Raw genomic sequence first — 21,576 nt, forward strand, 5'->3', positions numbered from 1 at the left:
AAAATCATTTGGATTATTTAATGAACAACCATTTTGAGCAGTCTGTAAATTTTTTTCTCAGACGGTAAAAAAATAACCGATGAGATGGATTATTAAATTAAATTGAATCTACATTTAGCAGTGTTCAGCATTTTTGAACAACATTAAAGTTCTTGTTATTTTTTTTCGACTAACGCCAAAAAATAATACCGTGTTTGAAGATGATATAAAATTTGCGTTTTTAAACTAGCTAGTTCTAAATATTTCTTTACTATTTCAAGCGACAACTGGCTGCGTTTATATAAAAAATAAATTGTTATATGTGTTTAAAATCCACTTGTCTGTTAAAAAATGTATCATGTATGTAGTTTTCTCCATTGTTTTGTATTTATTTGGTTTTTGGTTTTATACATTATTATGCAAAAGTAAAAATATGAATTTATGCCGTTAAATAAAATATTATTATTAAATATCACCTTTTAAAGTACTGTCTTAAAGCTCAGGTGCAGATACTCTCACTGATTATTATTTAGATGTTCGAAAGCATATAAATTCATTGTTTTTAAATAAAATTGCATTTCATGTTTGTTCCGTGTACCAAAAAGTTTTGTACATCTGTAAAAGCTACAATAAAACTTTGTCTTTGTTTTGCAATACCCTGTTTTTATCTTACAATACATACGAGTAATTATCAAAAATGTATTGTTTTCGCGTTTTTTCAATGATAATTTGTTGATTTTCATTTGCAACGTACTCATTGTGGTGCATTATCACGTATGTATTTACGAATAGTTAGGTATATGATTTTTCAAAATGCTTTCAAATGATTTCGTGAGATCTAAAACCACGACACATCGTTACATTTTTATTTCAAAACGAAGAAAATTGAAAATGTAGCCTTGTCAATTGATTTGCATTTTGTGTAACAGAGTGTTGAATTACGTGTATTTTAAAGAATGTAATTCATTTCTTTGTTATTAACGTTTGTATTATTATTGCCACCATATTAAATACTTGCGTTTGTCTCTCTTTTTGTTAATGGATTTAACAAATAGGTACAAATAATTATTAACAGTAACTCATACCCAGCTTATAAAGTAAAGTACGTATATCGTTTAGCAGTCAAAAAGACACGTCTGTTATAAAATCGTATATTCGTTTCGTAGAACACCACACCCTGTATATGTGTATTCACTATGCACTTATATACTTATACTCGTAAGTGCCATAACTATGCAAAATAAATAAAGCAAATTTGTTCATTACTTATGAAATTACTAAATATTACTATTATTATTCTTGCAAACATAACGAAACCGCCTATTATTATATTCTAGAAATTTCCAACAAATTACCAAAAATTTGGAGAAAAATTCAACAGATTATCGCAATTACTTACCAAATTATAGTCACATCCGGATTCCAAAATAACTGTTAGTTACATGATACTACAAAGCGAATGTACGTACCGGTATATTTTTAACGAAATAAAAAATATAGCTAAACATAAAGTGGTTAGGAAAATAGAAAGAGCGTTCCAACATTTAACTTTTTCTCCTTACAATGCTGAGATCCTAGTTCTAAGTGTTTAATAAAAATGGCAAAAATATAATTGCTCAAATAAGCATATAACACTGTACACACATTATGTTGCAGAAATGTGCTTTAATTTCGTCCAAAATTTAAGGAACATTCTGACGAGTAGACTGCTTATCAATCTTTGTAAACAAAAATTTTTAAAGATTTAAATTACAATTTTGTAATAAACTTTTCGTAACTATATTTTTTATTTGTTGTTTTTTTAAAACTATTGCTTGTTTTAATTTTTTATTTTTTTTTTTACATTTACACATACAAATGTCCACCTAGACGTTGAATGCTGAAATAAATCATAAAGAAACCAAGTCCTTTATCAGTAGGAACCACTCAATTTTTAGTGGTATTATCAATCATACATTAACTATCAACTGTTCTGTATAAAGTTCTGTTGTAACAGTGTTGGCAATAAAATGAAAATTTTCCACAGTCCAAAATAAATAGTTTTAACGCTCATTTTAGAATCTATACCTATTTTTTTTCACGAGTTCTTAGCTTTTGAAAATTATTGCCACCATATAAGTATAGTTATTTTAATTAACAAGATGTAAGAAATTTGATCTTAATTTTAGAAATTAAAAATAAGTTTTTGGGTCGTCTTAGTCCAATAAATGTTTGGAATAGCTTTTTCATACTTTGCAGCTAGTGAAATAAAAAAAATTACAAAAAATGTAACTTGTAATTTTTGACTTAAATTAGTATTTTCGATTATATCTTAAACTAATATGCAGGATGTTCCAACGATCTGATAAAGCTCCATTTGTTTATTATTAGAGATATTGAATTTTTCTTTTTTTTTTAGTTATAGCTGCGTTTTTGATGCATATTTCTAAAATATTGCAGTATATATACATAGTGTCCCAATTAAAAAAAACACTAAAGTTGTGTTCTTTTAAATGAAACACCACCAATTTTATTCCATTTTCTAACATTTTAATCAATTTTGCTTAGTTTCTAAAATACGCTTTTTTTCAAAAATCATTACACAAAAACGACGAATCGTAGAAAAGTAGAACTTTCACTACTTTAAAGAAAAAAGTTCAAACAATTACTCTTCCAATTGTTTAGCGCATTGCAACTAGAAACATAGAAAAAAAAAGTGTGTTAAAAGTTAAATAACTTGACAAAGTTAAATGGAACAGCCTATTTTTTGTTCTTGCTTCTCAAAGATTATAAAATTGTCTATCTAAGAACATAAAGTTTCATAATACATAATAATACATAATAAATATAATATAATAAAATAATAATAATAATATCTTTTAAGCTTGAACTTTCTTTTTTTACGTGGTAAAAGTTCTACTTAACCAAAATTCTTAGTTTTTATGTAATGATTTTTTTAATTAGAGAAGAATCTAGTTGTTAGATAATAAAAATATTGATAATTTCACTAAAATCACAAAAAACTAACAATAATTACTCATTAATAAAATAAACCCTACTGCATAAGTGTTTTAGCTTTCGATTATTTGAAACCAAATGCTATACTCAACAAAATTTGTAGTCATTTCTTAAAATACTTAAATACTTAAAATTTGCAACAAAATAATGCAAAAGAATTAAAAAGTGTTATTAACTCATTACTCAGAAACTGCAACAAACAAAAAAATCATTTGGATTATTTAATGAACGACCATTTTGAACAGTCTGTAAATTTTTTTCTCAGACGGTAGAAAAATAACCGATAAGATGAATTATTAAATTAAACTGAATCTACATTTAGCAGTGTTCTGAGCATTTTTGAACAACATTAAAGTTCTTGTTTTTTTTTCGACGAACGCCAAAAATTAATACCGTATTAGAAGAGGATATAAAATTTGCGTTTTTTTAAACTAGTTAGTTCTAAATATTTCTTTACTATTTCGAGCGACAACTGGCTGCGTTTATATAAAAAATAAATTGTTAAATGTGTTTAAAATCTACTCGTCTGTTAAAAAATGTATCATGTATGTAGTTTTCTCCATTGTTTTGTATTTATTTGGTTTTTGGTTTTATACATTATTATGCAAAAGTAAAAATATGAATTTATGCCGTTAAATAAAATATTATTATTAAAGTTTCAAATGTCTAAAGTTAATAAATAAAAAAATATTTCACCTTATGAGTAAATTTTACTTTAAAAATTCGCCATAAATATTGAAATTTTAGTTATTACACTATAATAAATGACTTAAGGGTAACATTAAAGTTATTATTAGCTGAAAATTTAAATTTTCGATTACTGACACAATAGTTTTTTTTAATGTTTAAAGTTAAATATCTTTTGAGTAATCAGCAAAAGACACTTAACTGCTAATGTTATTTGAGAGACAATTTATTGATCTTTTAAGGACAAAAATAAAAAATGAGTGTTCTATTTATTTTGATGTTAGTTAACATTCAACAAAAATAATAAATATAATATAATAAAATAATATTAATAATAATATACTTTAAGCTTGAACTTTCTTTTTTTACGTGGTAAAAGTTCTACTTTTCCAAAATTCTTAGTTTTTATGTAATGATTTTATTTTTTTAATTAGAGAAGAATCTAGTTGTTAGATAATAAAAATACTGATAATTTCACTAAAATCACAAAAAACCAACAATAATTACTGATTAATAAAATAAACCCTACTGCATAAGTGTTTTAGCTTTCGATTATTTGAAACCAAATGCTATACTCAACAAAATTTGTTAAAAGTTGCAGTAATTTCTTAGATACTTAAATACTTAAAATTTGCAACAAAATAATGCAAAAGAATTAAAAAGTTTTATTAACTCATTACTCAGAAACTGCAACAAACGAAAAAATCATTTGGATTATTTAATGAACAACCATTTTGAACAGTCTGTAAATTTTTTTCTCAGACGGTAAAAAAATAACCGATGAGATAGATTATTAAATTAAATTGAATCTACATTTAGCAGTGTTCTGAGCATTTTTGAACAACATTAAAGTTCTTGTTATTTTTTTTTTCGACTAACGCCAAAAAATAATACCGTATTTGAAGAGGATACAAAATTTGCGTTTTTAAACTAGCTAGTTCTAAATATTTCTTTACTAAAAAATGTATCATGTATGTAGTTTTCTCCATTGTTTTGTATTTATTTGGTTTTTGGTTTTATACATTATTATGTAAAAGTAAAGGTATGTATTTATGCCGTTAAATAAAATATTATTATTAAAGTTTCAAAAGTCTAAAGTTAATAAATAAAAAGATATTTCACTTTATGAGTAAATTTTACTTTAAAAATTCGCCATGAATATTGAAATTTTAGTTATTAAATGTAATAAATAACTTAAGGGTAACATTAAAGTTATTATTACCTGAAAATTTCAATTTTCGATTACTGACACAATAGTTTTTTTTAATGTTTAAAGTTAAATATCTTTTGAGTAATCAGCAAAAGACACTTAACTGCTAATGTTTTTAGAGAGACAATTTATTGGTCTTTTAAGAACAAAAATAAAAAATGAGTGCTCTATTTATTTTGATGTTAGTTAACTTTCAACAAAAGTAATAATATAATAAATAAAATATAATAAAATAATAATCATAATATCCTTTAAGCTTGAACTTTCTTTTTTTACGTGGTAAAAGTTCTACTCTTCCAAAATTCTTAGTTTTTATGTAATTATTTATTTAATTATCTTAAAATTAAAGCAAAAAAAATGTAGCAGTATGTGATCATGATCATTGATTAGTTCATACGCAAAAGTTTAAACTAATGCGATTGCAAAAAATCACTTCAAAATTTTTAGATAACTTGAAATGGCTTAGAAAAAATTGGGAGACCAAATCAAAATTTCTTAAAATAATGAAACAATTAATACTGCGCCCATAAATTAAGTAAAAAAGTTATATTCTTTGTTCTTTATGAAATAATTATTTATTTCTAGATCGTTTAATTTAAGTCAATCTTATTCGAACTGCAGGAAAGTCTAGGTCAAGATTAGACCCCCTCGTGTTTTAGGTGCAGGTATGCCCTTATCAAACACACTTGTACCCTGTACCGAGTGTTCCTTTGATTGATCATCGACCATTGATTTTATCTCTACCTTATAAGTTATAAAACATCGGCAAACACTTAAATAAATAAAAAGCGACAATAAACCTCGACCTAAAACATTTGAGACGTCCAGTATTCGTATGTCCTCCACTGAAACAGTGGAATCCTTCACGAGAACGTCCTGCTAGAATATTAAAGTGCCTCCAAATTTGTAAAACTCTAATCTGTCAATAAATAATTCGTGACATAGTCTTGTTCGTCACGGACTGATGACTGATTATTAACTGTGTACTTCCCTATTCATTTATACAGCCAATAGGAAGGTGCAACACTTTGCGAAAGAAAGTATGACGAAAGTTGCGGACCTTGAGTGGACAATTGATCACGAACGGTCTTCATGATTTATAAGAACTTGCAACAGCTAATACATTTTTCAACTAATTAGCAATATGACGTCCGATTTTTACAATTTTGCAAATCCTTAATAGATATTTATTCAAGTGTGACGGTGTTACTTCGTCAAGTTATAACTTTATATTCCAAGCGTTTTAATCGTGCGTAACGTCCGCAATGACGTAACAGAGAATTCAAGAATTTGCTACTTTTTTCAATAGCCTACATAGAATAAATTAGGTAACTAATCAAAAGTATTTTTTCGTTGTTTTGTCCTTTGTGGTACAATGACTTGACTCCACAAATCAAATTAAAGTTCAAGCCAGATTTTTTGTTATTTAAAATAATTTGTTTACCTACTTGCTGAACCAAATTGATAAAATCTCAGACTATGCGTAAATAACACATTACTATTAAAGTACTTGAATTGAAGACAATATGAGTACTAGAGATAGAATTTTTTGATAAAGATAAAAAACGTTATTAATTTTTATTGTTGCAGTGTTTTTTAAACTACAACTTAGGTATTGTTTTCATCTACACCTCGTATTGCAATTACTGCAAATTAGAGAATTCCAGTTATTAAAAATATTTCCAGAAATATGGTTACAAAACATTACTATGTGTTGCTAATAACTTAAACTACTTATGTACACATATTGTATAGTACTCGTAAAGGTATTAATTACCGCAAACTGTGTACCTATAAAATTAATAAAGTTTGTTTGATGTTTTTTAATTTGCAAGCCTTTTTATCCTTATTTGATTTAAATTTCAATTAAATTTAACTACATTTTTTTCGGTTGCTAAACTGATAATTTGAATTAATTAGCAATGTTTCTACATACAAAGTCGTCAAAAACTGAACATTAATTATTGTCCCTAAAATATTAGATCTTAACTGAGTAGCAAATGAAACAAGATTATGACAAAATAATAATCCTTCAGAAGATAAATACCTACGAGTACTTTTAAAAATGAAACAAACCATTTTAAAAATATAAAGAAACTTCTCAAACTCGAACTCTCTCTATCCAAAATTCTCTAATTCATAGTTTTAAGGGTAGTAACTTTTTGATTTTTTATTTTGTAATAATTATGTCTACATAAAGTAAATTAAATTTTTCTAGACTTGGTTAAGTCTTAACCAAGATTTTAACCTTGGTTGGGTGTTTTACTAAATTAGATGTCTGTGTAAAAAAAATTGAGCTAAAAATTGCAAACACTATTGCAACACTAATCGAAAACTACAAGTCTTTTTGATTTATGGATTAATTCCCGCTATTCATAAAATATGTGGCTTTCACCACTCACTGAAACACAAGAAAAAAATTTACAGAAAATGGCACTAAAAACAAAGATTAATGCATCGTGGATTTATCCAAAGAACTAGTTATTCTCTCGAAAGTCTTCGGTTAAATTGATCTTAATATGGAACGTAGGATAAGCAAAAAATGAAACGGTACCAAGATTTTTGGTTTAACCCGGTATTGAAATAGCAGCCATTCGAGAAGTTAACACGAATTAAATTGACTTTTGCGTTGAATTTATGGTGATATTGGTGAAAAGTGAAAAAAAAGACGCTGTATTACTTTACATTAAATTATATTAACAATATGTGTATATATTTTTCTTAAATAAACTTTATTTAAATTGCAATTTTTTTTTTATAAAACTAAAACTAACTCTGTGATCCGTGTTTTAAAGGTTCCACTGTATTTACCTTTATCCTTCCTTACTACTCTAAAAAATAACTTATATTATAGATTAACTAACCGTCCATTATACAGCGTTAGGCAAAAGTACGGAACCAAGCATTTTGTGCCTAAACTATGTTCCTTACGAAAAAACTAATTAGTACACTCTAAAAATGTGATCATTTTTCAAGAATAACTTTTTTCGAAATTCCTTTTAGTTTTCGAGTTATTATTATTATTATTCCTTATTGTTATTATTCCTGTATATGGTCTATTCTTTTAAGTTAGCTATCTTTGCAACCAATAAAACACCAGAGATTGTTCTCAATACAGGGTGTATACTTACTACATCTGTCATAGAAAATAGAATATGTCTATAAATGAATGTAGGATCGTAGTAGGTATTAAAAGTTTGCTGCTTCTTTCCAGAAAAATCGAACAATGTTAGTATATGCAAAATTTGGATTTATTGTTTGCCTGAGTAGATAAAAATTGGTACTTTTCAGAAATTTCATAGAAATAAAACAATTAAATGTGACAAATTCAATTTCCAAAACCACCTGAGATCCTTTACAACAGTACGTAAAATTTTTATACCGGGTGTCAGCTAAGAATTTTGAGCCTAATATCTCAGTTACTTGTCAACGAATTGTTACAAAATTTAGAATGCACATATTTTAGGAAGTGGTCTTTCACTTAGGGACAAAAAAATGACCTCAAGTTAAAAAATGAAATTTTAAAACACATTTCTTTTATTTAAAATTAAGCGAAATTACGCCGTTGGATCATTGAACCCCGAAAAATAAATGGTCATACAAAAAATTTTATTAGTTTTTTACCCATTGAGACATCGTTGGATTCTAAGCAAAAATCAAAACTAAATACACATTAAAGAATTTTTATAGATCCAGATATTATATATATCCAGTTTATGCAGACAACAGTATAGATAATCAAATAAACAACCAGCTCGAGATTAAATATAATTTAATAGGTAACTCTTTGTATTTTTTAATAAATTAATCGAACCTAATAATTTAATAAACTATTTTGTTACTAAAGGCAATTAGTAACACTAGATTACTGTCGCCTCAAATTTTTCTTTTTGCTGTTGTTGAATGATTGTTGGATGCTGATTTCAAAACAGTTAACAGATTTTTTTCTATCAGCTTTAGTTTTCAAGATATAGTTAACTCATATTAGCATTTAATTATAAAAATGCATATAGCTTTTTTGTCATTTACTTCCCTATTGTCTCAGTTTTTTTGCAGTAACGAAATTAACAAAATATTTGTTGGGCATATGAAATCTAATTTCAGTAACAAACAATATAATGTTTTTTCTTTAAAAATTGGTTGTATTTTTTATTTAATTTATCTGCTACCACATTAATAATAAAGTGATAAAAAAATTGGAATATATTACTACATTTAAAAAAAAACTACAGAAACTTTAAAAATATCATATGCGTCTTCTATAAACTTTTTATTTTTTACTGTTTAGAGCTGTACCTTCCAGCAAAAATTTTCAAGCTTAGAGACGATTAATTTCAAAATGCAGCCGATACTTTGGAAAACTTTCATTAAAATACTAATATCCCTAACTTTTATCAAGCAGTTTAGTTTTTGACTCATCCTTAACACTCTTAATTTTACGTGTATTTAAAACTATTGACAATAATTATTAAAGTAATAACTAATAAGTTACAATGTTATATTAGATAATTTAATTACTCACCGTAACAAAATTCTACAGTTTAGATTAAAAGAATTTAACGTCTTCGAAGTTTACTTTGACCCCGCTATTTCTAATTCAATTCTACATTAATCCGAGCCAAAAGTTAAATCTTTCGTTCGTCAGTGTGTTACAAAAAACTGTTTAATGATCTTCATAATTTTTAATTAAAATTTACTGTGAATTAAAGGCTTTGAAGTGTAAAAAATGCGAGACGTAATTTTTGCATTCTTTTTTCTTCATTCAATAGGTGAACAATAAATTAAAAATAAAACGGCTCTACATATTATAAAAACAACCAAAAGAAAAAATGTATTTGGATTATTGGAATAATTGTAAATAATAAAAGCAGTAACTCTAATTATTAGAAAATTATATTTTGGTGTTTGAAAAAAGTTACCTAAATCTGCCCATAATTGAAAAAAACTAATTCAAACTATCAAAAACAAAAGGAAAAAATTTATTTGAATTATTGGAATTATTGTAAAAAAATAAAAGCAATAACTGTTATTATTATGTAATTATATTTTAGTGTTTGAAAGAAGAGTTAACTAAATCTGTTCATAATTGAAAAAAATAATTCAAACCTTCAAAACTCAATTTTACTTATTAAAATAGCCCATATTTTTCTTATTGAATAAGTGAAAGATAGCTAAAAACGTTCCATATATTATAAAAAAATATTGTAAGAAATACTAGCAATAATTAGCGCTGTTTTAAAGATAATTTTATAATTTCGTGGTGAGTATATTAAGTAGAGATGGGAAAAAATAAAAAACTTTTAAATAAACCATTTTTATTAATTAAATATTATAACAATACAGAATACAAATAATAGCTAAATGTTAAACATAGCATAAAATAACAGAAAACTTATTTTTTATTGTTAAACATAAAGAAGTTTTACTTGCAAAACTAATGTTTAGTAAAATTAAAATTAAATTCTCCATCTCTTACCACAAACATCGTAACAAAAACCTAACGTTTCAATTCTCACATTATTTAAACTTGTAAAGAGTCAAACTAAAAATTAAACTCATCTTTTATTACCAAGCACACTGTAACAAAAATCCAATGTATCATTCACGAAGAAATCCTCAGCAGGCGGAAGGTACAATTCTTCAAATTTAGCCTTAACTAGCAAAGAAGGAATGTGCTTTCTGGCAACATCCACATCACGCATTTAATTGCGAATTAAATTAATGTCGCTTTTATAAACCCACCCTAAAGGTCGGGTTTATAGAAAGCTTCATCAAATTTTAATTCGTTGTTAAAAGTTAACAACGCCAATAGACCAGTCAAATTGGCTCAATTTCGTCACGTGATCCGCTAATCATACATTTACTTGCGAATTAAATTAAGTAAGTTTTGCAAAGTAAATATCAACTAAATTTAATTGTGCACTAAGAACTAATTAATTCGAATTAAAATGCCATTTATTTAGCAAAAAATTAAATTGTATCAGAATTTGATTACAATTAAATGTGTTTTCTATCGTCCAAAATGAACAAAATTATTCTCCAGCGACAATTTTTTACGTGTACACGAAACAAGAGTTAAACATTGTTTCTTTTATGTCATTAGAAATAATAAAAATATTTTTTCCAGTAATTTTGTATCAATTAATTAATTATTGTTACATCTTACAAAAAATAGTAAAAAAACACATATTGCGTATAAAAAAAATAAAGTATTTAATGACAAACGCTCCTTTTTGTGTAATTTTTAGCCCCTGGAGAAACATTTTGAAAAAATAAAAAAAAGTAAATTTCTGTGTAATTTGTTAAATCATGAAATACCTGAAAGCTCCTGATTAAGAAAAATACCAAAAAATTTAAAGCAACAGTCTGGATCGGTCTGGATATTTAAAAGATATGGCAAACGCTCCTTTTTGTGTAATTTTTAGCCCCTGTAGAAACATTTTGAAAAAATAAAGAGAAGAGTCAATTTTTTTGTAATTTGTTAAATCATGAAATACCTGAAAGCGCCAGAAAAAGAAAAATACCAAAAAAATTAAAGTAACAGTCTTTATTTGAAAGATATGGATGATCATAACATTCATATTTTTTTCCTGCAGAACTTGATTTGATTACTTTGTAAATTTAATGATAGATTGTCAACTGACAATTTTAATATTTTAAACAATATTACAGTTTTTGATAAAAACAGCACAAGTGAACAGAAACGGCGTCCGTAATAAAAAATTTGGTCTGAGGAAACTACACGCATACAATTTCATTTCATATAGCGACAATTTTCAAAAGATGGAATAAAAAAAAGTGGAACTTAACTAAATTGATTGAAAAAATAAAAGCAATAAGTGTAATTATGTAATTATGATTTAGTGTTTGAAAGAAGGTTACCTAAATCTTCATTATTAAAAAAACAATAATTCAAGCTTTCAAAAACTCAAATTTACTTATTAAAATGACCCAATTTTTTTTTATTTAATAAATGAAAGATAACTAAAAACGTTCCATATATTATAAAAAAAAATCAAACACAGAAGGTAACATAATTTAGACTATTCGAATTATTGTAAGAAATATTACTAGCAATAATTACCGCTGTTTTAAAGATAATTTTATAATTTAGTGGTGAGTATTAAGTATAGATAGGAAAAAAATAAAAAACTTTTACATAAACCATTTTTATTTATTAAATATTATAACAATACAGAATACAAATAATAGCTAAATGTTAAACATAGCATAAAATAACAGAAAACGTATTCTTTGTTGTTAAACATAAAGATGTTTTTTCTTATAAAACTGTTTACTAAAATCAAAATTAGATTCTCCTTCTCTTAAACTTAACGTGTCAATTCTCACATTATATAAACTTGTAAAGAGTCAAACAAAAAATTAAACTCTTCTTTTATTACCAAGCACAATGTAACAAAAATCCAATGTATCCTTCACGAAGAAATCCTCAGCAGGCGGAAGGTACAATTCTTCAAATTTAGCCTTAACTAGCAAAGAAGGAATGTGCTTTCTGGCAACATCCGCATCAGCTTCTCTTACTAACTTCCGTCTCAGAAGAGCACAGAAAAAGTTTTCACCTTGCTCTCGACAACTTTTAATAAACATATCTACGATACTCTTCTTAGGCCAGCTTTCCACACACGCTTTACACCCGCAATTGAAAAAGTAATGAAAGAAGAGAAAAGCCTGCCTCCCCACTATATTCTCCGACAAATAACTAGGACTGAAATAAACCTCAAAGTTACAATTTTTTCACAAATTTTAAACTCACCCATAGGTCACAAAACACTGCTCGCCCTTTTTAATGGTACGAATGGCCCTAAGGACCATTTGGGAGCCATGGTAAGAGCGGCAAACATTGGGCCAGCAGGAGTGATTGAACATGGAAAAAAATGGGTAATGTGAAGAGGCAAAACCACAAACGTCGTATTCTCCCAATGTGGAACTAACTTCGTTAACACGCACTGTGTTAGTACTACAGATCAAAAGTAACGACAGGAGGATTTCTTTGAAACGGTCCCCATCGTCATATTCTTGCAAAAACGTGGTGTATTTTTTAATCAAATAGAAAACTCCGCAAGCTATAGTAGTTCGACCGAATAAATCGTGAGTTAGCTATCTTTGCAACCAATAAAAAATAAAAAATAAATGAATGTAGGATCGTAGTAGGTATTAAAAGTTTACCACTTCTTTCCAGAAAAAAAAACAATGTAAGTATGTAAAAAATTTGATTGTAGATAAAAATTGGTACTTTTCAGAAAGAAATAAAACAATTAAATACAGCAAATTCAAATTCCAAAACCACCTGAGATCCTTCACTCTTTTATAAACAGTACGTAAAACTTTTGTATAAATAGTTTTGTTAGTTTTTTACCCTCTGTGATATCAAAATCAAAACTAAAGCAGTTAAATACACATCAAACAATTTTTATAGATCCAGATATTGCTACTATAGTTTATGCAGAGAACAGTATAGATAACTAAATAAACAACCAGCTCGAGATAAAATATAATTTAATAGGTAACTGTGTTTTAATAAATTAATCGAACCTAATAATTTAATAAACCATTTTGTTACTAATGGCAATTAATAACACTAGTTTACTGTTGCCTCAGATTTTTTTGCTGTTGTTGAATGATTGTTGGATGCTGATTTAGAACAGCCAACAGATTTTTTCTATCAGCTCTACTCATATTAGCATTTATTTATAAAAATACATATAGCTTTTTTGTCATTTACTTCCCTGTTGCCTCAGCTTTTTTGCAATGACGGAACTAGCTTTTAATTTTTAGATGAGCCAACAAAATATTTGTTGGGCACATGAAATCTAATTTCAGTAATAATCAATTTAATGTTTTTTCTTTAAAAATTGGTTGTATTTTATTTAATTTATCTGTTACCACATTAATAATAAAGTGATAAAAAAAATTGGAATATATATTACTAAATTGGAAAAAATTTTCAGAAACTTTAAAAATATCATATACGTTTTCTATAAACTTTTTATTTTTTACTGTTTAGAGCTGTACCTTCAAGCAAAAATTTTCAAACTTAGAGACGATTAATATTAAAATGCAGCCGATACCTTGGAAAACTTTCATTAAAATACTAATATCCCTAACTTTTTTTGAGCAGTTTAGTTTTTGACTTATCCTTAACACTCTTAATTTTACGTGTATTTAAAACTATTGACAATAATTATTAAAGTAATAACTAATAAGTTACAATGTTATATTAGATAATTTAATTACTCACCTACTGTAACAAAATTCTACCATTTAGATTAAAAGAATTAAACGTATTTTGACTCCGCTATTTCAAATTCAATTCTACATTAATCCGAGCCAAAAGTTAAACCTTTCGTTTGTCAGTGGGTTACAAAAAATGTCTAATGATCTTCATAATTTTTAGAGTTCAAAACTGAATCTGATTCTATTAGCTGTCTCAAAACTATAACAACATCAAGGTCGCATTTTACCGGATTATTTTTTAAATAAGATTGATTAAATTGTAAAATAGTTATTAATGATTAGATCTCTCATTAAAAGTATAAATTACATTAGCTTTTAATTGTTTAAAGTGCATGAATATTTTATAACAACTAATTTTGGGAGGAAATACGACGTTGGCGTGTTTATACAATGTGTTCAAAAATGGTTGTTCATCAAATCACCTATGAAATTTAAGCGTAATATGCCGCTTAATTTAAATTGTGACAGGTTTTTGAACATTATACTTTTGAAACAGCTAATAAATCCTTATTATCGGTTTCAGTAGAAACCAACAAGTTTACTCTGGTACTTTGGTAATAAAATTTGAAAAGTAAAACCAATTTTATTATTTTATTTATTTACTTCGAACAGTTGATATTAAAATTTACTGTGAATTAAATGCAAAGGTTTTGCAGTGTAAAAAAGTGAGACGTAATTTTTGCATTCTTCATTCAATAGGTGAACGATCAATTAAAAATAAAATGGCTCTACATAAAAAAACAAACAAAAAATTATTTGAATTATTGAGATAATTATAAAAAATAAAAGCAATAACTCTAATTATTAGGTAATTATACTTTGGTGTTTGAAGTTACCTAAATCTGTTCATAATTGAAAAAAAAATAATTCAAGCTTTCAAAAACTCAATTTTACTTACTGAAATGGCCCAAACTTTTCTTATTGAAGTGAAAGAAAGCTAAAAAGGTTCCATATGTTATAAAAAAAAATCAAACTCAGAAGGTAACATAATTTAGATTATTCGAATTATTGTAAGAAATACTAGCAATAATTACCTATGTTTTAAGGATAATTTTATAATTTCGTGGTGAGTAAATTAAATAGAGATGGGAAAAAAATAAAAAACTTTTAAATAAACCATTTTTATTAATTAAATATTATAACAATACAGAATACAAATAATAGCTAAATGTTAAACATAGCACAAAATAACAGAAAACGTATTCTTTGTTGTTAAACATAAAGAAGTTTTTTCTTATAAAACTGTTTAGTAAAATCAAAATTAGATTCTCTTTCTCTTAAACTTAACGTGTCAATTCTCACATTAAATAAACTTGTAAAGAGTCTAACTACAAATTAAACTCTTCTTTTATTACCAAGCACACTGTAACAAAAATCCAATGTATCATTCACGAAGAAATCCTCAGCAGGCGGAAGATACAATTCTTCAAATTTAGCCTTAACTAGCAAAGAAGGAATGTGCTTTCTGGCAACATCCGCATCAGCTTCTCTTACTAACTTCCGTCTCAGAAGAGCACAGAAAAAGTTTTCACCTTGCTCTCGACAACTTTTAATAAACATATCTACGATACTCTTCTTAGGCCAGCTTTCCACACACGCTTTACACCCGCAATTGAAAAAGTAATGAAAGAACAGAAAAGCCTGCCTCCCCACTATATTATCCGACAAATAACTAGGACTGAAATAAACCTCAAAGTTACAATTTTTTCACAAATTTTAAACTCACCCATAGGTCACAAAACACTGCTCGCCCTTTTTAATGGTACGAATGGCCCTAAGGACCATTTGGGAGCCATGGTAAGAGCGACAAACATTGGGCCAGCAGGAGTGATTGAACATGGAAAAAAACGGATAATGTGAACAGGCAAAACCACAAACGTCGTATTCTCCCAAAGTGGAACTAACTTCGTTAACACGCACTGTGTTAGTACTACAGATCAAAAGTAACGACAGGAGGATTTCTTTGAAACGGTCCTCGTCATATTCTTGCAAAAACGTGGTGTATTTTTTAATCAAATAGAAAACTCCGCAAGCTATGGTAGTTCGACCGAATAAGTCGTGAGTGAAGCGTTGTCGTACGTTTTGGTCCAAATTGAACACTTCCTTAAATCTGTCAGAACAATACATTTCATCTGGACTTTCGTTTAGGAGACTCCCAGCCCATTCGTTTCTCGAAATAAGGGCAATTCTTAAAGCCAATCGTTTCGAAGAGTCGATTAGTAAAGGATCAAGGGACAAGTGAATCGGACATTCGTACTTGTGGTAGCTTTCGTAAGCTTTGTCCTTGCAATTATCACTGCAATACAATGCCTTCGTGCATTTATCGCAAGGTATCATGTTATAACAAAGTTTCAAACACTCGTGGCAGTAAACAGAAACTGAATCTGTTACGATAGAAGCGTACGGTTTTTCAATTGCTAGAATTTCCCCCATTTCGATGTTTCTGGTTGCAACTACGTGGCGTCCGTACCGCTCATTTTGCATGATTTCAATGCAGTTTCTTGCACACTGAATGGAAGCATTTTTTTCAAAAGCGGGAAATGTTGGAACTGGGTCGTAAGCGTTATTTTCCACGATTGTTTGGCCTTTGCAGAAATTTTGTCTCGCCAGTAATTTAAATTTTAGCTTGTCGGGGTACTCATTTTTAAGGGCGCGATTTATGTCCTGTAAATAAACACGTTTCTCATTTAAAGTGTTTTACTAAAGTTAAAAAAATAAACACGGAATTGCTTTGCAGTTTTAAACGGTTGCTAAATCTCAAAAACTGCGAGAACTTTGACTACCTTTACGTAATTATATCAAAAGGATTGAAATGATACTTTCACAATCAGCAGCAGTAACTTTATTTTAGATTTTAATAGACCAAAGTGAGTGAGTGAAGTGACAAATTTTAAAATTAATAAAATAAAGCACTTGGAATAAAAACAGTGGTTGCAAACAAAGACGAGTTCAAGAGTCGACGATTAAAAATCTACCTAAAATAAAAAAGAGTTAAGAAAATATTTAAATAAATAAATTAATGAATGTAATATTTTAATAAGTAAATATTTTAATAAATGATTTTAATAGACCAAAGTGAGTGAATGAAGTGACAAATTTTAAAATTAATAAAATAAAGCACTAGGAATAAAAACAGTAGTTGTAAACAAAGACAAGTTCTAGAGCCGACGATTAAAAATCTACCTAAAATAAAAAAGAGTTAAGAAAATATTTAAATAAATAAATTAATTAATGTAATATTTTAATAAATAAATATTTTAATAAATGATTTTAATAGACCAAAGTGAGTGAATGAAGTGACAAATTTTAAAATTAATAAAATAAAGCACTAGGAATAAAAACAGTAGTTGTAAACAAAGACAAGTTCAAGAGTCGACGATTAAAAATCTACCTAAAATAAAAAAGAGTTAAGAAAATATTTAAATAAATAAATTAATTAATGTAATATTTTAATAAGTAAATATTTTAATAAATGATTTTAATAGACCAAAGTGAGTGAGTGAAGTGACAAATTTTAAAATTAATAAAATAAAGCACTAGGAATAAAAACAGTAGTTGTAAACAAAGACAAGTTCAAGAGCCGACGATTAAAAATCTCCCTAAAATAAAAAAGAGATAAGAAAATATTTAAATAAATAAATTAATTAATGTAATATTTTAATAAATAAATATTTTAATAAATGATTTTGATAGACCAAAGTGAGTGAATGAAGTGACAAATTTTAAAATTAATAAAATAAAGCACTAGGAATAAAAACAGTAGTTGTAAACAAAGACAAGTTCAAGAGTCGACGATTAAAAATCTACCTAAAATAAAAAAGAGTTAAGAAAATATTTAAATAAATAAATTAATTAATGTAATATTTTAATAAGTAAATATTTTAATAAATGATTTTAATAGACCAAAGTGAGTGAGTGAAGTGACAAATTTTAAAATTAATAAAATAAAGCACTAGGAATAAAAACAGTAGTTGTAAACAAAGACAAGTTCAAGAGCCGACGATTAAAAATCTCCCTAAAATAAAAAAGAGATAAGAAAATATTTAAATAAATAAATTAATTAATGTAATATTTTAATAAATAAATATTTTAATAAATGATTTTGATAGACCAAAGTGAGTGAATGAAGTGACAAATTTTAAAATTAATAAAATAAAGCACTAGGAATAAAAACAGTAGTTGTAAACAAAGACAAGTTCTAGAGCCGACGATTAAAAATCTACCTAAAATAAAAAAGAGTTAAGAAAATATTTAAATAAATAAATTAATTAATGTAATATTTTAATAAGTAAATATTTTAATAAATGATTTTAATAGACCAAAGTGAGTGAGTCTTGAAGTGACAAATTTTAAAATTAATAAAATAAAGCACTAGGAATAAAAACAGTGGTTGTAAAGAAAGACAAGTTCAAGAGCCAACGATTAAAAATCTACCTAAAATAAAAATAATCATGCAAAATTTTAATTCATTGGGGCAACGGGAGCCCTTTCAAATTTGGCTCCGAAAATATCATAACAGACAGACAGAAACAGTGCAAAATAAATAAAAGCTTTTAAAAATGTACGATTTAAATGTGCTATCAATTAAAAAAATGTCTTATTTTTTTCACCATTTTTGCTCAAAAAGTACAAAATTCGATGGCAGACTGACTGAGTTATTTTACATAACTCACTAAGTTATAATAAACTATAATTAAATATTATTGTTTTACTGTGATATGTATTAATAAAATAAAGCACTAGGAATAAAAAAGTGTTTTCAAACAAAGACAAGTTTGAAGGAACACGAATAAAAATCTACCTAAAAAATAATTGCAATACAATGACTTACTGAAGTCTAAAAAGATCTCTTCTTGTCAGAAGTTGGAAATCAATCGGTTTTACCAAACCCATGAACCTATCATTTCTATTAATTCGTTTATAAAGTGCACGCAAATTGTTCGTATAAAAGCGTACTGAATATTTTTCAGGATACAAAAAGTTTCCTATAGTTTTACCAAACTTGAATGCAGTAATAAGTGTTATTAAGGCCGATTGCTAAAATGGCAAAATGGGCAAAATTAAAAAAAAACATACTGGATGAGTTAGTATTTTGTAATAAATTTGTATCATTTATGAAAAAATAAGAATAAAAATTGTAAGCACCACATACCAAAATTCTTTTTTTTTAATAAAGAATCGCAAATCTGAAAAAATGTAATTTGATCAGGGTCATTATTTCTCGTACGTATGAATACTTATTTTTTTTCTTTATACACGAATATCTTATGGGAATTTTCAACAATTAAATAATTAATATAAATTTTTTTTTCAATATTTATAATGACATTCTGAGAAAAACAACGTTTGACTAAAGCCTTGTCCATCTTCTTATAATAAATAAATAAATCAATAAATAAATAAAAAACTTTTTAACACATATTATTTTCCAGCAAACATTTATCAAATTGTAATTCGCGTTTAATCTATTAAGAGCCTGTTTATAGAAAGCTCTATTAAAATCAAATTTCTTGTTAAAAGTTAACAACGCGAATCAACCAACCAAATTGTTTCAGTTTGGTCATGTGATCAGTTAATTACGCATTTAATTGCGAATTAAATTAATGACCCTAAGGGCCGCTTTATAGAAAGCTTTGTTAAAATTTATTTCGTTGTTAAGTTAAAACAACGCGAATGAACCAATTACATTTGTTCAACAAATATTTTTTCCAGTAATTTTGTATCAATTAACTAATTATTATTAAATCTTACAAGAAATAACAAAAAAATACACATATTGCATATAGAAAAAATAAAGTATTTAATGACAAACGCTCTTTAACCCCGGTAAAAACATTTTGAAAAAATAAAGGGAACAGTCCATTTCTTTGTAATTTGTTAAATCATGAAATACCTCAAAACTGCAGAAAAATCTGGTTCTGCGGAAACTACATACACAGATACATTTCAAGTGTAAAATTATGAGCACCGACAATTTTCAGAAGCTGGATTTTTCACTGATTTATTTACCTCTAAAAAAGTGAAACTAACTAAGTTGATGCTTGTGAAGATTAAAATCAATCCTAAAGATTTGCTCGATTTTTTCATACGTTGTTTGTATTCAGTAAAGTCGTACACCTGATATAAACATACACAAATATTCTATTATCGCCAAGCCAAACTTCCGAGAATAATTAAAGTTACTGAGAATCACTGAATCACTGTTGATATTTATGACAACGGACGTATTCATTTACTGTTTTGATAGTTTATGTTTGCAAAGAAAATTCTTTACAATTTTTCTTCTCTAAAAAATGCTTTCACTTTTCTGCGAAAAAACCTAACATTACTTACGAAGTAATCACGAAATAATTGAAGCTGAACATAAAACTCTAAGCGGATAATAGACAAAAGGGTGAGACAAAGCTTAAAAAAGCATAAAAAATAAAAATCAGAAGGCAGTTTTTTAAAAGAAAATTCTTGAGAAAAGTAATATATTACCGTATTTTGTCCCTTAAATTTAGCAAAGTTTTACTGTATTTTTCATTATTTATAAAGACAAGCTACTAAAAAAAAACTTGCCGTCAAACACTCCGCGTAGAATCCCAATTTCAATAAAGCTGCTGATCTATTACCAAAACCCAGTGCCATTACTTCCTTAGTATTAGCTGTTTGGATACTCCTCGTGTAACAATCCAGAGCTTTTCTGAATTCGCCACGTCCAAAATGTCCATTTCCAGTTTCCCTTGCTGTTCCAGCCAGCAGGTCATCCTTATTGTCACTTATTAAAGGAGGATATGCTTCAAATTTTTCGAAATTTTGGTAGACAAAATTTATTCGATCTAAATTCGTTTCAAGTGAAGCAAACTTGTCGAAATACTCGGATGCTTTGAAAGTGGGGTCCTCCGACAAGTTTCGAAGTATTTTATTTGGTACATCGAACCTTGGGTCCAATATTGCCTTATCACAATACATGCTGAACTATTGTTGATCAAGACACCACAAGCACAAAGCCAACTGCGTCTCAAACTGTAGCTGGGGGAAACACCCGACTGGACGCAGTAGTGACGTAGCACAAAATGATTGGGTGATTCTATGGGACTTAGGAGGTGGTAAGGCAGCGCCTGCGTTCACGCTTGTTGTGACTATTATTATTTTCAATTTTGTTAATAAATAGACACCAGCCAGAAACTCTTTTTATAAAAAATAACAGTTAATTAGTAGAGACAGAATTTTTAGAAAGTTAAAAAGTTAAAAACTACAATAATCACAATAATTAAAATTAATAATGTTTTAAAATCCAAATTAACAATTGGGCGAACACTGCAATTTTGACAATTCTACGTAAATTATATTTTTTTGTTCCAGAATCAAGGCTGATACGAAAATTTTTAAGATACAAAAATTGTTTAAATTAAAAAAATAATTTAATATACAGGATGGACAGTCTTGTCGCCGAAAGATAGCCC

General features: G+C 27.2%; 1 protein-coding gene across 1 annotated transcript; it reads right to left on the reverse strand.

Annotated features, from left to right (window-relative positions):
- Positions 1-12,125: 12,125 nt before the first annotated feature.
- Positions 12,126-21,214, reverse strand: LOC100141628 (SET and MYND domain-containing protein 4). The gene is made up of 5 exons (XM_064359712.1): positions 20,690-21,214; positions 15,855-16,792; positions 15,467-15,806; positions 12,648-12,991; positions 12,126-12,599 (listed from the first exon to the last, which is right to left on the reverse strand). Exons 1-5 carry the CDS (start codon positions 21,080-21,082, stop codon positions 12,257-12,259), a joined length of 2,358 nt encoding a protein of 785 aa, XP_064215782.1. The 5' UTR covers positions 21,083-21,214; the 3' UTR covers positions 12,126-12,256.
- Positions 21,215-21,576: the final 362 nt, after the last annotated feature.

Source organism: Tribolium castaneum, chromosome 1 (assembly GCF_031307605.1).
Source record: "Tribolium castaneum strain GA2 chromosome 1, icTriCast1.1, whole genome shotgun sequence".
In the NCBI taxonomy this organism is placed as follows: Eukaryota; Metazoa; Arthropoda; class Insecta; order Coleoptera; family Tenebrionidae; genus Tribolium; species Tribolium castaneum.

Coding starts and splice junctions, on each gene's coding strand:
- LOC100141628 (XM_064359712.1), bottom strand. CDS start 21,082: ATGTATTGTGATAAGGCAATATTGGACCCAAGGTTCGATGTACCAAAT. Junction 16,793..20,689: donor TCTACGCGGAGTGTTTGACG/GCAAGTTTTTTT, acceptor GTTTATTTACAG/GACATAAATCGCGCCCTTAA. Junction 15,807..15,854: donor CAGTGTTTTGTGACCTATGG/GTGAGTTTAAAA, acceptor GGTTTATTTCAG/TCCTAGTTATTTGTCGGATA.